At 54.0% G+C, this 21,154-nt stretch overlaps 3 protein-coding genes across 7 annotated transcripts; all 3 read left to right on the forward strand.

Annotated features, from left to right (window-relative positions):
- The first annotated feature begins 7,068 nt into the window (after positions 1–7,068).
- GOLGA7 (golgin A7) lies at positions 7,069–11,880 on the forward strand. Of its 3 annotated transcripts, none has more exons than XM_054396579.1 (5): positions 7,069–7,179; positions 8,512–8,664; positions 8,975–9,076; positions 9,740–9,803; positions 10,572–11,880. In XM_054396579.1, exons 1-4 carry the CDS (start codon positions 7,069–7,071, stop codon positions 9,785–9,787), a joined length of 414 nt encoding a protein of 137 aa, XP_054252554.1. In that variant the 3' UTR covers positions 9,788–9,803; positions 10,572–11,880. The 3 variants fall into 3 exon arrangements, with proteins under 3 accessions (XP_054252554.1, XP_054252555.1, XP_054252556.1); XM_054396580.1 differs by having other exon boundaries at positions 10,575–11,880; XM_054396581.1 differs by having other exon boundaries at positions 11,549–11,880.
- A 446-nt stretch (positions 11,881–12,326) lies between these two features.
- Positions 12,327–20,650, forward strand: GINS4 (GINS complex subunit 4). 3 transcript variants are annotated; one of them, XM_054396577.1, is made up of 8 exons: positions 12,327–12,425; positions 12,630–12,716; positions 12,972–13,085; positions 13,441–13,538; positions 13,843–13,931; positions 14,177–14,267; positions 14,373–14,478; positions 20,614–20,650. In XM_054396577.1, exons 1-7 carry the CDS (start codon positions 12,327–12,329, stop codon positions 14,467–14,469), a joined length of 675 nt encoding a protein of 224 aa, XP_054252552.1. In that variant the 3' UTR covers positions 14,470–14,478; positions 20,614–20,650. The 3 variants fall into 3 exon arrangements, with proteins under 3 accessions (XP_054252552.1, XP_054252553.1, XP_054252551.1); XM_054396578.1 differs by lacking the exon at positions 20,614–20,650 and adding an exon at positions 17,213–17,226; XM_054396576.1 differs by lacking the exon at positions 20,614–20,650 and having other exon boundaries at positions 14,373–14,491.
- Positions 17,225–18,469, forward strand: LOC128978632 (protein phosphatase 1 regulatory subunit 3C-B-like). The gene has a single exon (XM_054396583.1). The coding sequence runs from the start codon at positions 17,246–17,248 to the stop codon at positions 18,107–18,109; it is 864 nt and encodes a 287-aa protein (XP_054252558.1). The 5' UTR covers positions 17,225–17,245; the 3' UTR covers positions 18,110–18,469.
- Positions 20,651–21,154: the final 504 nt, after the last annotated feature.

The raw sequence follows: 21,154 nt of genomic DNA on the forward strand, positions 1-21,154 counted from the left end.
CATATTTTATTTCTATGGTGAGAGAGAGGCTTCATTAATTATTAGTTGTACTCTGTTGCAGCCAGAAAAAGAAAAAAGGCAAACAGCCCCCAGTGAACACAGGTTAGGCCTGCTGGAAAAGGAAGGTGTCCATGCCTGAGCAAGACCTGGGTGGGATGAGATTTGGGGCTGCATGTTGTGCATTTTGCTGCCAATCCAAATCTTAGAATCATAGAGTCACAGAATCTAGGATCATAGAATCATAGTATCAGAGAATCACAGGATCATGGAATTGGTTGGAAAAGAATCATAGCATTGGTTGGAAAAGCCCTCTGAGATCATCCAGCCCACCCATCAACCCAACACCACCATGGCAAAGGAGTTGGGGTTGTTCAGCCTGGAGAAGGCTCCACAGAGACCTTATAGAAGCCTTCTAGTACTTAAAAGTGCCTACAAGAAAGATGGGGAGGGACTGCAGTGATAGGGTGAGGGTAACAGTTTCATACTGAGAAAGGGCAGGTTGAAACTGGAGATTAGGAAGAAATTCTTGAGAGTGAGGGTGGGGAGACACTGGAACAGGTTGCTCAGGGATGTTGTGGATGTCTCCTCCCTGGAGGTGTTCAAGGCCAGGCCGGATGAGGCCTTGAACAACCTGGACTGGTGGGAGGTGTCCCTGCCCATGGCAGGGAGTTGGAACTGGATGATCTTTCAGATGCATTCCAACCCAACCCATTCCATGACTCCATGACCACCACCCAGCTTCATAGTGGTCAGACAGAGCCATGGCCAGCAGCCAGCCACGCTTGGGGCACCGCTGGAGCCAGCCAGGGGCAGCAGGAGGTGGTGCAGGACAGAGCCTGCCCTCATGGCACCCTGTGCCAGCAGCACCCAGCACCCACTTCCGGGGAGCCAAGGGCAGGGTGAGCAGGGAGCAAAGCCTTCCCTGCTCCATCTTGGTTAGCTCTTAATCAGCAGGAGGGCCAGGGAGCCGCCGGCGCTGGCTCCTTTCAGGGCTTTCAGCACACAGGGTCAGCTCTGTCTTCTGACCTGTGACCTGTGGCTTCCCTCCTCACCGTAATTATCTAACACAGCGTTCTCCCTGCCAAGTACAATGAAACAATTTGTCACTTCAATTGTCTGTCAGTCAACACTGGGGCCTTTTCAACAGGCCAACACATGTTTTTTGAGAGCTTGTCAGCAAGGGCTGTCTGGCCAGGCACATAAGCATGGAAAATGGAACCTTTGTTAATTCTGGTTCTTAGAAAAGTAAATCCATTCACTTGGGTTTCTTTTTTTTTTTTTTTTGTGGGTTTTTTTCAGGCCTTCAGTTTGGAATTTGCACAAGAAGCTGAATTGCCCCTGATCCCTAAATGATTGGTCAGAGGATTTGCATGAGGAAGCAGAAATTAATTATTCTTTTCTTTTTATTTTCTGTAATTGTGTGTTTAGAAATGAGATTACATTCTACAGCAGCACGAGGGGCTGGGAGGGGAATTGCTTTGCATTTGTTTAGCTCCTTAAGAGTTAAGATCACCTAATCGTTTCAAGCATTTCCTAAGATTCCCTCTCTCTCTTTTTTTTTTTTTTTCTTGCTTTAATGACCAAACAAAGATTGTGCTGCTTCCCGGGGAACTCCGCTGGCAGCTGAGCTCAGCAGTGGGAGCCAGGGGCTCATCCCCCTGCTGAAATGGTCTTCTTGCTGCTTTTGGCTTGTGGGGCACAAAATGCATCCCAGGGCTCACGGGCTTGGGAGCCATAGTGGCTGGAGAAAGGAGGGAATCGATTCCCACCAGCCCAGGAGGAAGATGCTGAGCAGCATGAGATGGAGCATGCCAGGGCTCCTAGCTTGGGCAAGGGCACTGGGAGCACCTCAGGGGGTTCCCTGCCCCAGGCTGGGCAGCATTGATGGGAGAGTCACCCCAACACGAGGGCTGCAGGAAGGAAAGCCTGCGGTGTGTGGCACTGCCAGACCACCCTTTGGCTGTGGGAACTGGTAGGGGTCTGGCTCTTGGGCAGTGGCTGCATGGCACAGAGGCAGGGGCAGCCAGAACATAGTCCCAGGACAAAGTGGCTGCACCCTCCACATGGCCTGGGGGAAGCAGCTCCCCACTGGACCCTGCACCCTGCCCAGCAAAGCTGCTTTCCACTGGTAAGGTTTCCACAGCAGCTCCCTACAGCTTTTAGGTTTTGTACAGTCCCAGACAATGAAACAGAACCTTCAGAGCACAAACTGGTGAGGAAAAACTCTGGGGTTTGGTGCTATTTAGAGCTTCCTTCTTTTCATTTTCCTTTTTATAGCAGCACCCTTTGAAATCCTCACTTTCTCTCTTGCTACTCTTGTGGGATCTTAGTCCTAAATATTTCACACAAGATAGATGCCTCCATTCTCAGGTATTCATTCAACAGCCAGGTGGGAGCTCCTGTTTTGGGCAGACATGGAACATTTGGTTTGAAAGCACTGCAGAAATGCTAGATGGCCACTACTTGATTACAAATGCCCTGAGTGAAAATCCTCTCCAGATCCAGCTTCCCAGAACACTGCTATCCAAACCTAATTCAAACCATGCAGGGAGCCCTGACTCAGAATCTTTCAAGCTTATAAAATGAAACAAATTGGCTTTGCAGGCATATCTCCCCATCTGAGCCATGCCTGTAAATTTGATTTGTCCTCTTGGATCCATACTGCAGGAGGTGGCCTGAAAGCCTCTTTGTTTCAAAAGACCTTCTGTCTCCTCCACAAGCCCCAAGTCTCTACCTTTGGTCAGGACAGGCTGCAGAACCCTGCTCATTAACAGCAAGGACCTGGTGGCCCTTCAGCATCTCTGCCTGCATCTGCCTGCAAGTCTCAGCAGAAGAATAGAATCCTGCAGCCCCACAGCATGCAGGACCTTCACTGTGAGCATCAGAGCAGCTGGGACCTGGGAGAACCCAGCACAAATCCTCATGGGATCACAGAATGGTCTGGGTTGGAAGGGATCTTCCAGCTCCCATACCCCTGCATTGATCAGGGACACCTCCCACGAGCCCAGGCTGCTCAAGGCCTCATCCAGCCTGGCCTTGAACACCTCCAGGCAGGAGGCATCCACAGCCTCCCCGGGCAACCTGTTCCAGTGTCTCCCCACCCTCACAAGAATTTCTTCTTCATCTCCAGTCTCAATCTCCCCTCTTCCAGCTCAAAGCTGCTGTACCTCTTCCTGTCACTACAAGCCCTTGCAAAAAAACTCCTCCCCTGTGCAGCAGGAACCCCCACGGGAGCAGGGAGCCAGGCTGAGGGCACAGAGGGACTGAGCTGGGGGGCTGGGGCTCAGGTGGGCAACCCCTGCCCTATTACCTGGCCTTCCCCCACACCAGCCATCAGCTGGGGGTTTCCTATGGCCTGTGCCGAGGTTGTTTGTTCAAGCAAACCTATTAGGTGTTTATTAGCCTTCATTATGGAGTGCTAGAGGGTTAATTAGTTCAGCCTGTTCCTGGAGGAGGGGGCAAGATCAGCAGCAGCTGAATACCCAGGTTCCTAGGGCAGCCACCACTTAGCCTGCTTTCCTTCTTTTCTTTTTTCCCCTCTCTTTATCTTTTCCCTAAGCAAATTAGGAATGTCATTATCACCTCTGCAAACTGCTCAACACAAGACATTGTGCCTGGGGGACAGCATCCTGGGGTGCCCAGCTCCTCTGGAGGCAGCAGTTAGAGCATGGAGAGGCAGCTTGTCTCCACTGCCCACTGTGGTGGTTGAGAGGCAGGGCAAGGGAGAGGATTCTGCCCCTCTCACGAGACCCCACCTGAAGCACTGCATCCAGTTCTGGTGCCACCAAGACACAGACATGGAACTGTTAAAGAAGGTCCAGAGGAGGCCACAAAGATCAAAGGCTGGAGCACCTCCTCTGTGGGGACAGGCTGAGAGAATTGTGAAGAGGAGAAGGCTCCAGGGAGACCTTAGAGCAGCCTTCCAGTACCTAAAGGGGCTCCAGAAGAGCTGAAGAAGGACTTTTGACCAGGGCTGGGAGTGTCAGGATGAGGGACAATGGTTTTGAGCTGGGAGAGGGGAGACTGAGAATGGAGATCAAGACTACACAGCCTGGACTGTCCCAGTCCTCACCCAGGGACAGCCAAAAGGGAGGCTGTAGAGCAAGGGGGAGCCCTGTCACCCCAGTGAGGGTCCCCTTACTGCTTGGTGACTTCCCTAGCTATGGATTAAGTGTTAATGCTTCTTGCTGCTCCAGTGGCATTGAATTCTTCTTGGCCATCAAAAGTCCTCTTGCAGAGGAAGGACAATGCTGCAGCAGACCCTGGTGTGAAGTGAATGAAGCAGCCTGGCTCTGTCAGTGTGCAAAAGGAGATTGCTAATGCTGAAAAGCCTGGGCTGATGGAAGCCTTACAAACTCCCAGGCTGGGCCCCCCAGCTCTCTCAAGCCGTGCTCAGCATATGACCAGAGAGGGGGTGGTGGTATCCCCCGCCCCGTGCTGGATGCATCCCCTCCCTTCCCAACCTCCCAGCCACATTAGAGCAGTTTCCACTTCAAGAGGAAAAAAGACAAAGGTTAAATGCAAACCGAAAAGGTATCTTTGAAAAGGTGTTGGGCTGCTTCCTTTCCACCCAGACGACCACACACCCTGTCTGCCACCCCTCTGCATATTCACTCTCTAGCCTAGCAGCCACTCCTGGGATTCATTTGCCCACAAACTTCGACAGGCTGACTTCAGGTGCAAGAGGGGCTCCTCTGAAATGAGATTTCTATACCCCCTGTGATGGGAGGAGCAAACCTTATCAGTGTTTCATCAAAAGAAAATGAGAAACTTAGCAGAAGAGCACAATGAAGGAGCCCTGCCAAACTGAACTCTGGGAATCAGGTACAAGATAACAATGGCTGTGGCCCTGCTTAATTATTTCTGCTCCAGCTAATTGTGAAAAAACAGTCATTTCCACTTAAAAGACACTCTGTGTGATCTTTAGGAGGAGGATTCCACTGTGGAGCTGTAGCTTTCCCAGAGGAGTCAGAGCTGCAGCCCCACGAGGGCTTTGAAGAAGGATTCCCTGGGGGTGGGCATGAGGTATTAGCATTTTCCAATTACTATCTGGAAAAGGCCATCTCTGCCCCAAAATCCAGCTGGCTCTGTCCCATACCTCAGGAGATGCTGTCAGGAAGAGAGAATTGGATCTGCACACCACTGGGGCTGGACTCATTGTGTCCTTCCTCCTTGATGCTCATCCAGGTCCGGGGATGCCTCCCAGCCAGCACAGCAGCCTTGGGACCTGACTGTGTGGGAAGCAGGTCAGGCTCTCTGGTCTGCTCTGACACTGACCTGGTGGAGACAGAGCATGGCCTAAGCCAGAATGTCTGCACTTGAGTTCATTCCTCCTTGGGATGCCTGAGAACTCTCCTCCTGTAGGTCAGCTTCTAAGTGGAAGCCTCACCAGACTGAGATGGCACAGCTGCAGTAAACAAATAAACTGAATGTCCCAAATTCTTTGCCTCCCTTTGCTTTTTAAAAGTTCACCAAGTGTTGGTCTCCAATAATTGTTCAAATAAACATGTCACTGGTTAGCTAACTCCTGCAGCCTGGCACAGTAACTTCTGATCCTCTACTGCGACTTCCAGATGAAGGAAAGATTCCCAGGAATGCTGAAGGCAAGAGATCAGCTTCATCTGCACAAGACACAGAGTCAGGAACAAGGATTACACAGGAAGGATCCAACCAAGTCATGTTTCCTCATTCTGGCTGATGGTGCAAGACTGCACTGCCAGAGGAGCTCAAGCTCCTGCAGCACTTCTGTGAAGTACTTCATTAATTAACACAGACATACACTAAACAGCTCACTGACAGCTTGTGCAGAGAGCCTTGCTCCTTGGCTCTCCTGTGTGACCTCACAAAACACACACTGAGGACTGTGCTGGCTCCAGCCCAGGTTCAGTAATTGTGCCCATAATTAGTGTCTGCCTTTTTTTTTTTTTTTTCATAATCCCATGGGCACAGTTTGCCATAAAGCCCTCAGAAATCTTCAATTAGTTGTATCACTCTCCAGTTGTCCTGGTTTCTGAATTAGCTGAAAGGGTGCTGTCTTTTTTTCAGCAGTTTTGTGGAGGACATGGCACTTGTTAAGCTGAACAGAAACATTCCACCTCCCAGAATCCAGAATTGTAGGAATTGGAAGGGACCTCTGAAGGTTGAGGCAGGGGACTGCAGCAGCTGTGGGTGGCTGGCTGGCTCTGCAGGGTGCAGGGAGCAGCAGCAGGGCCATCCTCAGCTGCACACAGGGCTGTTTGCCCAGCCAGCTGCATCCCATCTCACAGCATCCCCCAGACAGGAGAGCAGGGCAGGCACAAAGTTCTGTTTGGTGACCGTCTGTGACTTCCCTCTCTGCTTGCCTGCTCTGCCAACAACAGCTTTCAGCTTTTCCTTAACTGAATGGTCTTTGCCCTTGCTCGTGCCTTGCAGCAGCCGGACTCCCGAGGTCAAAGGTTTATGGGCCTGGAAAGGATCCTAACTTTATCAGCAGCAGGATCAGCTAGGATGATGCTGGCGGGACCGCTGCTGCGTTCCCACCGGCTCGAGTTCCTGAGAAAATACCAGGGAATAACACCAGGCAAGGGAGGCTGCTTTTCACGGAGCTCCTTGTGACCACACCGCACGGGCAGGCCGCGGCACCGGCAAGGCCCCAGGGCCGCAAACTCCCGGACAAGCAGTGGGGAAGGCGGAATAGCGGGGCCCAGCAGCATCCCGACAGCTGGCTACCGTCCGCAGCCGGTCGGCTCGGCCAGGACCCGTCTGCACCCGCATGGGGGCGCTGTGTCCCGCAGGGCCCTGCCCGGAAGGGGTCAGGGGAACCACACCCCGGTCCGGTGTGCCCCGGCACGGAGGCGCTAGGTACCGCCGCAGCCAATGGTAGGCGAGCTCTGCAAGCGCATGCGCAGAACGAGGGGCTCGGCTCCCTCACGCACCCGCGCCTGAGCAGTGCAGTTTCCTGTGGCTGGGGCGTGCGCCAGGCGCCGCTTCCGCCCTTTTCGCAGCCCGGAGCCCTTACGACGTTTTTGCGACAGCCGTAAGTGAGCAGCGGCGCCCGGCGCAACGGAGCGGTGTGGCGGCGGCGGCGCGATGAGGCCGCAGCAGGCGCCCGTGTCGGGAAAGGTGTTCATCCAGCGCGACTATAGCGGCGGGACGCGGTGTCAGTTCCAGAGCAAGTTTCCGGCCGAGCTGGAGAACAGGGTAAGGTGGGGCAGTCCCACTCCGGGCAGCCCGGGACCGGTCCCTGTCGCCGCCTCGCCGCGGCCGCTGGGCCTTGGGGCTCGCTCTGTGCGTGGCAGTGGGGAAGAGCTGGAACACTGAGGGTGAGGGCCTGCGGACGGGGACCGGCTGTCTTCTGGGTGGCGTTCCCGAGTGACTGGGCAGACTGGTGTGGCCTGGAGCCCGTTCTACGTCCGGAGCAAGGAGCAGATCTCTTGCCCAAACCGCTGGTCCTTACCGAAGGCTGTCCTTTAAGTGTAGGAGGGAGGTTTTCTCACCCGTGCCCACCCTGGGAACAGTTTTCCCTCTGGCGCACACCGGGGGTGCTAAGCTAAGGTCTCATCTCTCTCTGTTTCAGGCAGATAGGGCTTTGTAATCTCTTCTTGTTACAGCCCTATTCAGAGTGAGAGAGGAATAATTTCAAAATTTAAAGGCATATTCTCCTTTGGGATATTGGGGTTTTTTTGTTTTGCTTTTTGTTTACTCACAAGCATTTTTGATCAACTGTGGTAAACAAATACTTTTAATTTGCAGTGAAAAGCCACCTGAAATAACAGTTGAAATCATCTCTTGCCGATGTTTCCCAAATGCTGCTGTTTTGTGCTTTCTTTAATGCTGAGTAAAGCAGCTGTCTCCTGTAGCAGTGAACAGAATGTGTTCATTATGTCTGTGAGAATAAAGGCTGCCCTGTTGTGCTGCTGTGTATGAACACTGTCCTCTCTTGTGGAGCTCAGCCAGCTCTGCTGAGCCTCTTCAGCAGCCTCACAAGTGCCATCTCAAGTACTTTTATTTCGTTTAATGCTGGCAGATGTAATATCTTCAGCTGATAGCAAACCAAGCACTCTGTGCTAATGCCTTTTCTTTTACTCACTGCAATTCCCTTCCTGATTCTTTGTTTTGATTTGTATTGTTTTGATGAGAGCTTGTCTGACCAGCACTGCAGCAGCAGCAAGGCACTGCCGATACGGAGAGTTTGCTCTGTCAAGCCACTGCCAAATTGTTCTTTTTAATCTGGCAGATCTCTTTCTGTGTGAATTAAGTTTTTTATTTTTACTTTTTCCCACTCAAATGGATTGCACATTGGCTTAGTTATGTTACTTCGATCGTTTTCTGTTCACACTGTGTTGGAATTGAGACCTGGCAGATACTTATCAACAAACTACAGGTGTGTGTGATTCAAAGTGTCCTTCAGACCTTGGCTCTAAACACAGTGGCTGCCAAGTGTGGAAATGCAAACAAGCCACAGATGTGTGAGGATATTGGTCAGCTTTGAAAGGTGCAGGGTGTGACAGCTGAACTTGGCTTCTTTTGCAGATTGATAGGCAGCAGTTTGAAGAGACTGTCCGGACGCTCAATAACCTCTATGCAGAAGCTGAAAAGCTTGGGGGCCAGTCTTACCTTGAAGGGTGTCTTGCCTGTCTGACTGCCTATACCATCTTCTTGTGCATGGAAACACATTATGAAAAGGTACCCTGCTTGTGTTTACCTCATTGCTTGGAAGGCAGGAAGTCTCACAGGCTTCACTCAAAGCTTGGATCTATAGATCCAGATCTGCAGACTCTGGATCTCACTGCAGAGTGATTTCATACATGCATCAGACTTGTCTGCAGTCAGTTGGAGGAACATAATGATTTTCTGTACTTCACAGGAGTCATGGGAATTCTGTTTCTAGTTGTATGCTAGCTAATGTTGCTGTATGTGATATTCGTGGGGCTCTGACCCTAGTGTAGGGAGACCTGCTGAAAGAAACAGAACTTCTCTGCTGCTCTCTTAACAGGTTCTAAAGAAAATTGCCAAGTTCATTCAGGAACAGAACGAGAAGATCTATGCTCCTCAGGGCCTCCTTCTGACAGACCCCATTGAAAGAGGACTAAGAGTTGTATCCTTCTGTGGTTTCTTAGATTGTCTTGTGGTTTGTCCATCTGTGGTGTGCTACCTTTTTATCTCAGTGGGGCACCCTCTGGTTGTGCTTGGTTGGTAATGTGGCAGAATACTTGATTAGTCCTGGTCCTGTTCCTCTGCTCAGATTTTAGTACGTTAAGATTGGTCACATCAGAAGACAATAAAGATGCAGTGTTTGGAATCTGTCCTTTGACACTTCCTGGAAAAGGCAGCATGTCTGAACAGTGCTCACAATGCTTCAGATGCCTCCTCTGTTTCACTGACCTCTGAAAATGCAGTTGGTGTGATCAGAGAAAAGTAACCAGCTTAACAGGATAGGAGTTGATGATGTGAAAACAAGAGATGGATGCTGTCTAATTTGCAAGCCTCAGTTCAGGTTCTGGTGAAGATTTCCCCGCTGTAAGTGGATCCCAGCCTTGCTCTTGGCTCTGGCATGGCTTTTTTCAACTGATCTGGCCTGCAGTACACCATCTGCTAGCTGTGCTGCTGCATCTGCCTTGCAGCTTTGAATCCAGCCTTGAAACAGCAGCTATGAAGAAAAAAGACCAAAGGCTTTAGTGCTTTCATGGTTTTTTTTCTGCGTTTTGTTTGTTCTCATGGTCTTTTTATAGTGCGTTTCCCTAACAGCTTTCCTGTGCAGATTGAAATTACCATTTATGAAGACAGAGGTATGACCAGTGGAAGATAAAAGTGTGGAGTCTCAGGTACCTATAACCTTATACCAGACCAGTCTTAACCACTTTTCTGTGCTCTGAGGGCTAGATTCTCTCATACTGACAGCATTTATCCTACCACTGACTGTATCAAAGTGGTTCACACTGAAGTCTATTCATGTAAATCTTGTCTGGAGTCACTTTTCTAGGTAGAAGTATCACGGAATGGTCTGGGTTGGAAGGGACCTCCGAAGGCCACTTCCAACCCCCTCTGCAGTAAGCCAGAGTGTCCTCAACTAGATGAGGTTGCCCAGAGCCCTGTCCAGCCTCACTGTGAATATCTCCAGGGATGGGGCTCCAACCACCTCCCTGAGCAACCTGTTCCAGTGTTGCACTACCCTCATGGTGCAGAACTTGTTCCTAACATCCAATTTAAATCCGCTCTGCTCTGGTTTGAAGCCATTGCCCCTGTCCTGTCACTGCAGGCCTTTGTAAACAATCTCTCTCCATCTTTCTTGTAGCCCCCTTCAGGTACTGGAAGGCTGCTATTAGGTCTCTCCAGGCTGAACAACCCCAGCTCCTTCAGCCTGTCTTCATACCAGAAGTGCTCCAATCCCCTGATCATTTTCGTGGCCCTCCTCTGGACCAATCAATACTTGGCATTATGCCACTGAATGTTCACCCAGGTCAGGGGACAGCAGCATTCCCTGTAGAGAAATTCAGGTCCTGGTGGTGTAAATGTGCATGAACATAGCTCTGTAAAGCTTTCTGTAGAGTTTTGCTGGGTTTATTTCTACTAATGTGAAACTCCTTTTCTAGCAGATAGCTCGTCAGTGGACTTGCTGTATCAAAGTTCCCCTACCTCCTACTTTAGAGCATCATTCCTCTCTCTGCTGCCAGATCCACAGTGCCATCTACAATAAGGACTAATTCCTAAAATTGCTCCCCATGGGGTGACCTAGCTGGCCAGCATCCATTTTGTGGCAAACTTCTAAGCAGTGAGATCACTTCTTAGGTTTTGGTTTTTTTCAAGGAAACCAGAAGTGATAAAGCTACGTGAAAGAAACGGAGCACTTCACCCAACAGAAGTCTAGATTTAGTCACATAAGTGCAGTGCTGTTCCTCCCCAGTTCTTAAACACTTCTGTCCATCCGTTGGGCTTTGGAAAGCTGCGAGTCAGAGTTGGGAGTTTTCCAGGAACGAGACCTTCCCTCCACTTCAGTGCTGGAGTGAGGGGATGCAGTGCCCCTGCCTCGTGAGAAGTGCCTCCAGGCAAGGAGCAGATTCTGGGTGAAATTCAGAAGGCCGAGTGTTCCTTCTTTTAGTGTTGTGGTTGTTCCTGGAAGAGGCAGGAAGAGCTGGACTTTAATACTGGTGATTTTTTTTCTACTACTGTGTCTGTGCTGTTGTTGCATCTGTCAGTGCTCACCAGGAGAGGGGAGTCTGCTCATTCATAAACCAGAACAATAGTACAATAAAATGGATGCTGAACCAATAAACATAACAATTCCTATCCTACTCTGATTAATATGTGAAGTGTAAAACTGTTTCTTTATGGATTTATATATAACTTATAGGGAAAAAAACAACAAACAAACCACATTGATTTGACAAACTGTTGGATATTGTGTGAGATGGTTTCTTTAATTGTTTGCTGGCACACTATTGAAAAGTAGAACTGTGCAGTAATTTACCCCCCATGCATCAACATTCCTCAGCAATACCTGCAAAAGTAAAGTTCCTACAAACCAAACTGGCTTAATATTTTCCTCTTGTATCCTTTTCCCTCCTCAAAGCAAGGATGTCCTGGGCTTGCTCAGGTTCTGAGCATCACTGTCCAGTTGGAGAAGGAAGACTGAAGACTTACACAGAACAGGGCTGTTCTGGCTGTTGGTGTTGCTGTAGGTGCTAATACTGGATCTGAAATTCCAGGCTTGTGACTCAGCCACCGTTTTCTTTTTTTTTTTTTTTTTTCCCCCTCTTCTTGGAGACTTAATATTTTAATTGTATAAAACTTGGTTTTGTTTCTTGGTTGGTTTTGTTTTTGTTTTCCTAAACTGTAACAGTGTTTACCTTTCCAATCTGTTGCAATATTGGCAGAAGTACTAATGGATTAGTAAATTTTTTCTTAAACTCTGTCTGTGTTGTATTTGATAGCCCCGCCTTGCACACAGTAGCAGTGCCGGTGGGGTTTTGAACTCCTGCAGCGGCAGGGTCCTGGTTGGGAACAGAGCTAAGCACCATTTCAAGGTCAGCTCCTGGACCCGCACCCGTGTTATTTGCTTTAAAGTTTAGTTTTTCAGCAGCTTTTCACAGCTCTACCCACACAGCCCACCCGGCCGCCCGCCCGCGACTACCATTTTCCAGGCTGCGGCGCCTGCGCAGTGCAATGGGAGGGAGCGGCTGAGCCTCGCTGGGGCTGCGGCGCCTGCGCAGTGCAGGTGAGGGAGGGGCTGAGCCTCGCTGGAGCTGCGGCGCCTGCGGAGTGGGGCGGAGCCGCGCGGCGCCTGCGCGACTGTGTCCGGCGCAAGCGCAATGAGGGACCCGCGGCTCTTGGCGGGAGGCTGAGGCGGGATGGCAGCGGTGAGCGCCGAGGGGACGGAGGAGGATTCGGATGGGGGAAGTGAGGAATTGGTGCTCACCCCGGCGGAGCTCATCCGCAGGCTGGAGCAGGTACTGGGGCAGGGAAGAGCCGCTGAGGGCTGGGGGGAGACAGAGCTGGGCCCGGGGCTTTCGAGGCGGGATGAGGCGTGGCTGGGGGCCAGGCTCCTAGGCTCGCTGGAGGAGGTGGGGAGGCCTGAGCTTCTGTCCTCTGTAGGGGCTGGGGTGTATAGGAGATGTGTTCTTCCCTTCTATTTATAGTCTGCCTCCTTTCAGGCCTGGCTGAATGAGAAGTTTGCTCCAGAGCTGCTGGAGAGCAAACCTGAGATCATTGAGTGTGTTGTGGAGCAGCTGGACCACATGGTAGGTTCCGCAGGGCTCAGGTGGTGGTGGTACAGGCAGGCAGATGTGCTTGAGGCCCTCTAGGACTGCCAGCATTGTCTGTTTCTCAGTCCCTGAGATAAGACTCTTCTCAGTATCTTTCTGAGCTTCTCTCGGAGAGAGACCAGGGAGACACAAGGAAGGCGCTGGTTTTGTTTTCCCTCTGTGCAAACCCTGTCTTTGTTTCTTCTTGTTTGGCATTTCAGCTGTTTAATTTCTCTTTGCTTTTCCTTGCAGGAGGCAAATCTGAAACGGGCAAAGAGAGGAGACTTGAAGGTCAGCATTCATCGTATGGAGATCGAAAGGATCCGTTATGTGCTCAGCAGCTACTTGAGGTGTAGACTCGTGAAGGTAATACTTGCTGTGCTGTCCAGGGCATGAGAAAGGGCAACTTCAGGAGCGAGTTTTACCCATGCAATGCCTCCTGCTTCAGCAAAACACTTAGTTAAAGCTTGTGCTCTGTGTCCTTTAAAATATAACCCAAAGGAATTAATTCCTTGTATGTGCCTTTCTGTTGGGATGAAGGAGGATCGTGCACAAATGGTTGTGCAGCTTGGAGACCCCAGGTGTGGGTATTTGGGGAGGCTTGTGGCAGCTGCATACAGCTGCACTGCTGCCTGCAGGGGAAGCCTGGGGAGAGGGGATTGAGTGTACAGAACTGGGGGAGAGGTGTGTCACAGTCTTTGGGGTTTTGTTCCAATATCAGATAGAGAAGTTTTTCCCCCATGTCCTGGAGAAGGAGAAGTCTCGATCTGAAGGGGAGCCTTCCATTCTGTCACCAGAGGAGTTTGCCTTTGCTAAAGAGTGAGTATTTTTGGATGCATCTCCTTCCTTCTAGACTTACAGAACTCACCCAAGTGTTATGCTAAGCAGTTCTGGAGGCTAGTTTGCCTCAGGTAAGTTTGCAGTAAGAATCTCAGGTTTTACAAGGAGGTTTCTTAATGGACAAAGAAAAGAGTTGCAATAAAATAACTCTAGGCTGGTTACTGGGGCAAGCCATCAGGCTCCTGTGGCATCCAGAGATGTTGCTTGCTGGCATTTTGAGTCCATACTGGTCTCTCAAATGTGTACTGGATCAAACCAATAAATGCTCAATGATTTGTTTCAGGTACATGGCAAACACAGAGACTTACCTGAAAAACGTGGCCCTAAAGCACATGCCACCCAACCTGCAGAAAGTCTCTCTCCTGAAATCAGGTGAGTATCCCCAGACTGCAGGGTGAGCTACAAATCACAGCAGCAGGGTGTGGGGAAAGCCCTGGAGCAGCACCAGCTGGTGTCAGAGGATGCTGCTGGTCCCTGCCATAAAGTTTCCTGTTCCCTTGGGGCAGTGCAGGCTCCCTCTGATCAGAAGTGTTGTGTTCCCTTCACTGGCCTTGCGTCTGTGGTTCCTCATACCCCCAGGAGCTTGCTGACTCCTGCTCTGCACCTGTTGTCTGCAGTGCCCAAGCCCAACCTGGACTCCTTTGTGTTCCTTCGTGTGCTGGAGCGGCAGGAGAACATCCTGGTGGACCCAGACATGGATGAGCAGAGGTGGGTGGGTGCTTCCCTGTGTGCCACATGATGAAAAGGGGGTGTCAGGGGTGGGGTGTGGCAGGATGGGGAAGCAGCTGAAGGTGATGTCTCTTGTGTCTGCAGAGAGTACACCATCGACCTGGAGCTGGGCTCCCAGCACCTCATCCGCTACAGGACCATTGCCCCACTGGTGGCCTCGGGAGCTGTGCAGCTCATCTGAGGGCAAGCAGTGAGTGTGGGGACCGGGCTGAGTGATGAGGTGGGGCCATTGGGTAGGGCTGGCAGGTGGGGCCAGTGTTGTGCCCCAGGTCCTCAAGCCTCTGACTGGAGCAGAGCCCTTGTCCTCTCCCTGGTGCTTCCAGGCGAGGGCAGCTGTGTCTCAGCATGGATTTGCAGCAGCCTGGCCACAACAACCTCAGAGTCCCCAGAAGGGGACCAGTGCACCTCCTGCCTGCCCAGATCCTGGGCTGGTTGGACAGCAGACATGGGCAGAGCACATCTATCCCCCAGCTTTTGCAAATAGCAGGGTGCTCTCTAAACCCACAGCTGTGTGTTCATTCCTGTTCCAGTTGAGCACTGTTCTTTAAATTAGCCTCTTGGGTGTTCACTGACTGGCCTAGTGGTGTGGCAAGCAGTTGTGTAAACTCCACCTTCTCCCAGCAGCTTTGATCTCATCACAGGGTCTGTGCAACCTGGAATGTTGTGCAAGTGGCCAGCTGCTCAGAGGTGAACTGGGGCAGGGGGGAAGGGACTTTTGCACCATCTTTGCCACATGATCTATTGAGTAAAAAACTACCACACTTAAAGATACTTGCTGGCAGAGCAAATTCTGCTTCTTGCAGAAGGAGCAGGAGGGACAGTGTAAGGAACAGCCTGGTGCTCCGCATGACACTCCCTTCTGCCAGGCAGGGGGTGACACAGGACATCTTGCAGTGTGACTGGCTTTGCATGTGTGGTTTATAGCATTGCTAATGAATCCAGTTAGGTAAAGAAGATTCTTTTAATCATATACGTTAAGAGGAGGCTTAGGAATCAGTAGCACATAACCCCTGGTACACCCCCACAGGAGGGCTCTGCATTGTGTCCTGCTCGTATCTACATCCCAGGCAGCTCCACAGAGGTGACTAAAGCTCCCAGCCAAAGTCATTGCTAATCTGCTGCTGCAGGAGCATGCTGCAGAAGAGCTTCTTGGGCAATGTCTAGGTGGCTTGTCTGGAAGACTTTCTCCTTGGCCTTACTAAGTTGGAACGGTTATCCAGACAGCAAGGACTCACCTGACTGCTGCATCTCATGTGGCTGCAGCACTGGGAGCATAAGGGCCTCCTATCTTCTTGCAGCAGCTGGGCCTCATCCTGCTATCATTCCAGAGTGCCTTCAGTACAGCTCCTCTCTGGAGGCTGGCAGCTGGCACGTTGGCAGTGTCACCACAGGCTGTGCAGGGTTTCTGAAGATGCTTGAAATCATTCAGGCTTGGAGTGAGAGTGAGCTTTGGCATACCAGGGAATGCTGCTTCTGCCCTTCCATGCCCAAATACTGGGACACTGCTGGGACTAAGAGCAGCCTCTCTGCTAATACTGCCTCTGTTCTGTCTGTGGTGGGGGAAGAGGAGGTGTCCACAGTTTTGCTAAGAAGTGATGCTTTGGGCTTGTACCCAGCAGTCCATCCACTTTAATCTGTGCCTCTGGAAGAGAATGAGCAGGGTGGTAGCAGATTTTCCAGCTTCCCTGGGGTCTGCTGTAAAGTTTGGTCTCAAATACATCCCCTGTTCTCTGCTCCCTCCAAGATGGAAATAGCTTTAGTTTACTGAGTGATTAGCTCTAAACCCAAAGTAGGTGCATGGTGAAAGAGGTCACGAGCAGGGCACTGGTGGTGAGCTGTGATTTCCCAGCCTGAGCCGGATCTGCTCTCCTGAGCACAGGAGAAAGGTGGGGCAAGGGTTTCCTTGCTAGGAAGACTCTTTGGTGTCTGTGTGGACTCTCCTAAATTCCTGGAGTGAGGGAACAGGCACTGTAAGCCCAAGAGGATGCGATGAAAGGCTGGTTCTCAGGAAGCCAGTGCATCCAGCTTGTGGTCACCCACAGATGGCTGTCCTGCTCCTCCCCAGGCAGGAGTGTCTGACCAGCAGTGACACCAGTGCTATGTCCTTCTAGGGCATGGTGCTGAGGCTGTCCTGCTGCTGTTTGATGTTCTTGCTGGCTGAGGCAGGGGCTGAACCCCAGCTTTGTGCCAGCCCCGTGCTGGGCTCAAGCTCACTTCTGGCTGTCCTGTCAGAGCTGCCTTGCCTTGCACTGGAGACATTGAGACACAGTGGTAGTGGAAAGCAATGTAAAACCACTGATGGGTTGTGTCCTGAGCTGATGGAAATCTGTGCTGTCAGCAGGAACCATCAGGGCTGCTTAAGGTAAATGGCTAGACAGCTCCGGGGAGATTAGCCGGCAGGGCAGGGCAGTGCTGGTCTGATCTGGGTGCCAGCCGTTCCTGTCAAGGAGTCGCATATGAGCCGAGCAGTGAAGGTGATACTGAACGGAGGTGGCAGGGACACCGCGGGGTGCCTTGCCTGCTCGGGGGGGAGTTTCCTTAGCTTTTCTGTGCTGCCCCTCTCGTCTCCGCCCGTTTCGCAGCCAGGCTCTGGAGGGCGCGGCCGCAGCCAGAGACGTTACCGGCAGAGAGGAGGGTCCCTCGCTCGGTCCTTGTGCCCGTTTACCCCGGGGGCTGTGGCAGGGGGCGAACGGGGGCGGGGCAGCCCCGGGGCGTGTTCCAGGCGCTGATTGGCTGCCGCCGCGGCCGCGGAGTTTCCCGGCCGGCGGCGCTCCCACGGCCCCCATTCACCGCGGAGCGACCGGGGGCGAGAACGGAAGCGGGCGGGACGCGATGAGCCGCGGCGAGTGAAGCGGGCGGGGGGCCGTGGGGAAGCTCGGTCCCGCAACTGGGGTGCGCCACCTTGACCCCCTCTTCACCTTCAGGTGCTCAGCGGCAGGGCCGGTGTCCCTCCAGCCATGCCGGTGGACCTGGCCGTGCGGCTCTGCCTGAGCCACTCGGCCCCCATCTGCAAGCTGCTCAATTCCTACGAGGAGCTGCGGGGCGGCCGGGGGCGCAAACCCCTGCGGTCCTGCCTCAACCAGAAACTGAAAGCAGAACCCGAGCCTGAGCGGCGAGACAACATCAAGGGATGCAAGGGCCAGAAGAAGAGAGTTGTGTTTGCCGACATGAAGGGGCTCTCGCTGACGGCCGTCCGCTTCTTCTCAAAGATTGAGGAGGACCTCTGTGACTTGCAACATGCCCTGTCTGACCTGGCCTCCTTGGGGCCCAGGCTGCAGGACTCACGCCCAGAAGCCTGCAGGTATGTGCTGGGCTTCTCCCAGCCTTCTGCAGACTACAAGACTTTCCGCAGCCGCCTGCACAGCAACCTGGTCTGCCTGGAGAGCTGCCTGATCCAGGACCGTGCCGTGTCCGGGACGGTGAAGGTCAGAAACATCGAGTATGAGAAGGTGGTGATGGTTCGCATCACCTTCGATGGCTGGAAGAGCTTCCGAGACGTCTCCTGCCAGTACATGCACAGCACCTATGGCTCAGCTGACACAGACATCTTCTCTTTTGAGCTTGTCCTGCCCAAGCCATCCTTCTCCTGCCAGGCCACTGAGTTCTGCATCTCCTTCCAGTGTGGACAGAAGATCCACTGGGACAATAACCAAGGGAGGAACTACAGGATCTGCCACATGGGCATGACCCGCCCTCCCTCTCATGCTGTGAAGAGTGCCAGGGGGGCCTGGGACCATCTTGGCACCTCTCGGGCTGCTGCCCTGGTCCTGTCTCACCTGCAGACCTGGCGGCGGTCAGAGGCACAGGCTCCCTATTGGTAGGAAAGCAGCCTGTAGAAGAGGTGTAGGTCCCCTGCACGCCCTGGCTGTGGTACAGGGGTCCCTGGGGAGGGGTCAGCTGCAGAAGATGCTGCTCAGAGCTTCTTTAGCTCCTCTGGTGGTCTCTGCTGTACGAGCAGCTGCTCGCCTCTGCTGAAGCCTCTTTGCTGTTGCGAGACACAGGCTGGAAGCTGCTACTTGGTGTAACTCCTGCCTGTAGGTTCTCAAGGTGGTGCTATCACGATAGTAGGGGAGTGAGAGAGGGACAGTTGTGACCCGTGTACCGCGTCCATAGCCGTTGGCTGCACCGGGTGGGAGCTGCCGTGTGAGCCGCGGGGTCCCGGTGCAGGCGAAGTGCCTTGTGTGGAGCTGCTGCGGCAGGGTCCTGCTGCCTGTTGGGATGCGGGAGTGGCGTGGCAGAGCCACGAGCGGGGTCGCTGCCCAGCTGCTCGCCGCCGTCCCGAGGAGGGGTCACCGTGGGGGAACGCAGCGCGCAGGCCAGCGGGCTGGGCGCAGCGGGGGCGTCTCCGGTCGTTTGTGCTGTAACGGGGAGTTAATAAAGTGACGGCACTCGGCGACTCCTGCCTCTGCCTGGCCGGGGCCGGGATCGGGGTGGGCGGGCGCCGTCTGCCGGCGGCGTGGGGAAACGGAGAGCTGCTGCGGGCGCGGCCTCGCGGTCGGCGGCGTGGCGTCACGCCACGCAGCGCGGAACGGGGGCGCGCACGGCACGTGGCGGGGGTGGAGCCGGGGCCCGGCGGCGGCGGTGGCTGTGGCAGGTGAGTGCGTGACCGGCCCGATTCGGCCTGGCCCGGCTTGGCCCTGCACTCCCGCGCCCCCAGCTTCCAGACTTCCCGAGCGGGCCTCGGGCTGCTGTCCTCGGCGGGGCTGGGGAACCGGGGGCAGGGCCCGGCCGCGGACCGTTACTCGGTGCCCGCCTCGGGGATCGCGGCCTCCTCGCCTGGAGCGGGCCGTGCCGCAGCGCCCTCCCGCGTCGGGTACGATTCGGCCCGGTCTGACTGCGCGGCTGCGCCGCGCCGCCCCCGGTACCGCCGCCCGGCCCCTGCTGCTCGGCCTGGGGCGGAGGAGAGGGGCCGTGCTCTCCCGGCCCTTCGGGGCACCTCCCCGGTACAGTGGGCTGCCGGCGGGAGCGCGTCCCACAGAGCTTTCGCTCTCCGGCGCCGTGACTCGCCGCGTCCCGCTCCCTGTGAATAAAGCTGAGAACAACGCTCGCCGCTGCCGCCGCACTCAGCCGCGTTGGCAGCGGTTTGCCCGCGACCGGAGGGCGCTGAGCCTGAATCCACAGCCCCGAGGCAGCCAGCGAGGGGTGCGCTCGCTGCTCCTGCCCCTGGGCGGCCCGGCGGGGGGCCCGGCCGGGCGTCCTGCCAGCCCGGGGGCGGCGGCAGCTGCGTCCTGGCCGAGCCACAGCGGCTGTAGGCAGCAGGCAGCGCTGCTTGTGCTCGCCGGGGCTCGGCTCTGGCGGCTGCCAGCCCTGAGTGCGGCACGGCGCTTGTCCCCACGGGCCACCAACGGGTTGACACAGCGAAGGAATGCGGTGACCGGGCACCTCTCCGGGCGCCGGTCTGACCAGTTTGCCTGCAGGAGGCCTGGCTTTGCTGGGTGACAGCTCTGACACAAGGCACAGTCACGTGTGGCTCAGAGCAGCCTCTCACAGGACGTGTTCTGTGTCGGCGTGTGCCTGCCTCTGGAGCACTGACAGTGTTCTTGGCGTTACGGGTACGGCAGTGCCGAGCCAGCAGCGGGCACACGCCGTGCGGGGCAGCAAGAGGACCTTCCCAGGCTCTCCTCTGTTCTGTGTGCTGTGAAGTAGCTGTTCATCCCCATGCTCAGCTTGGCAGTCGGTAGCCAGGTGAAGGTGGCATCTGGAGGGAAGTCTCCCCTGAGCAGACTCATCTCTTCCCAAGAGCCTTGGTGACCTTGTGCGTGCCCTGGCTGTGGTGCCAGTGTCTGGCCTTTGCCCCAGCGTGTGCCACTGTGGTGGATCATCAGCACTCATTCTGCCCCAGGGCTGACTTCCTTCCTGACCTGCTTATGACGCCCATTACCAGAGATGAGGTGTTGCACAAGGTCAGAGGAAGTGATGCCTGCCCAGGAATCTGGGTACCTGGCTGGCTCAGGGCTCTTGAATGCCTGTGAAGTGAGAGAGGTGGTCAGGTCTTTGTCATGAGGAGAGGCTTTCTGTCACTCCATTGGCTCTCTTCCGGTACTTTGGACCTGATTGCAGTCCTGTGCTCCAGGTGTGGTTCCACACCAGTCCATCTGAGGTATGGATGATACCATAACACAGGACAAGTGGCAGCAGGGGGTGATTCCCAAGTCTGTGGCAGTGCCAGGCAGTAGCTGGAGCACCAGTCTGAGTCTGCTGTGTCTCAGGAGCTGCACTCCAGGCTTCAGAGCCCACTGTCCCTGGCCTCTTGCCACCCCTTCTGAGCTGACGTCTCTCCGAGCTGCATGACTTGCCTGACTTCGGTTTCTCTTTCCTCCACTAGTGCTGGTGACATGTGAGTGCCTCATCTGCCAAGAAGCCAACTCACTGTTTGAAGAGCTCCATTGGTGTCTGTAATCACCCTTCAGCATGAGTGGGTGCCAGGGGCATCCAGAATTAAACTTGTTCCAGGCGTCATGCGAGGACCTGCGCTAGTGCCTGTGCCCTCACGGAGACAGCAATAATAGCTCCTGCGAGGGTCAACTCCCTCCATCTCCTCCAATGCAGGCTCAGGGATGGACTCCACCTTGTCCCTGTGAAGACACTCTGCATGCTCTCAGCAGCCAGAAGGGGATTCTGCTGCCAGCTTCTTCACAAGCTGCCCCACAGCAGGACTTGCTCAGCAGTGCCTTGGGAGGATCTCCAGTCACACACTCGTGTCCCAGCAGTGCCCGCTGCATGCCCATGGAGCAACAACTCTGTCTTCTCTGAGCTCCTCAGCCCACGCTATCCGAGCTCACCTGGGCTTCTGGCAGACTGTTTGTTTGTTGTCCCAGCTGCTCTCCCTGCTCCTGTTGTGTTCCCTCTCTCGCAGAGCCCCAAGA

Source organism: Indicator indicator, chromosome 38, assembly GCF_027791375.1.
Source record: "Indicator indicator isolate 239-I01 chromosome 38, UM_Iind_1.1, whole genome shotgun sequence".
In the NCBI taxonomy this organism is placed as follows: domain Eukaryota; kingdom Metazoa; phylum Chordata; class Aves; order Piciformes; family Indicatoridae; genus Indicator; species Indicator indicator.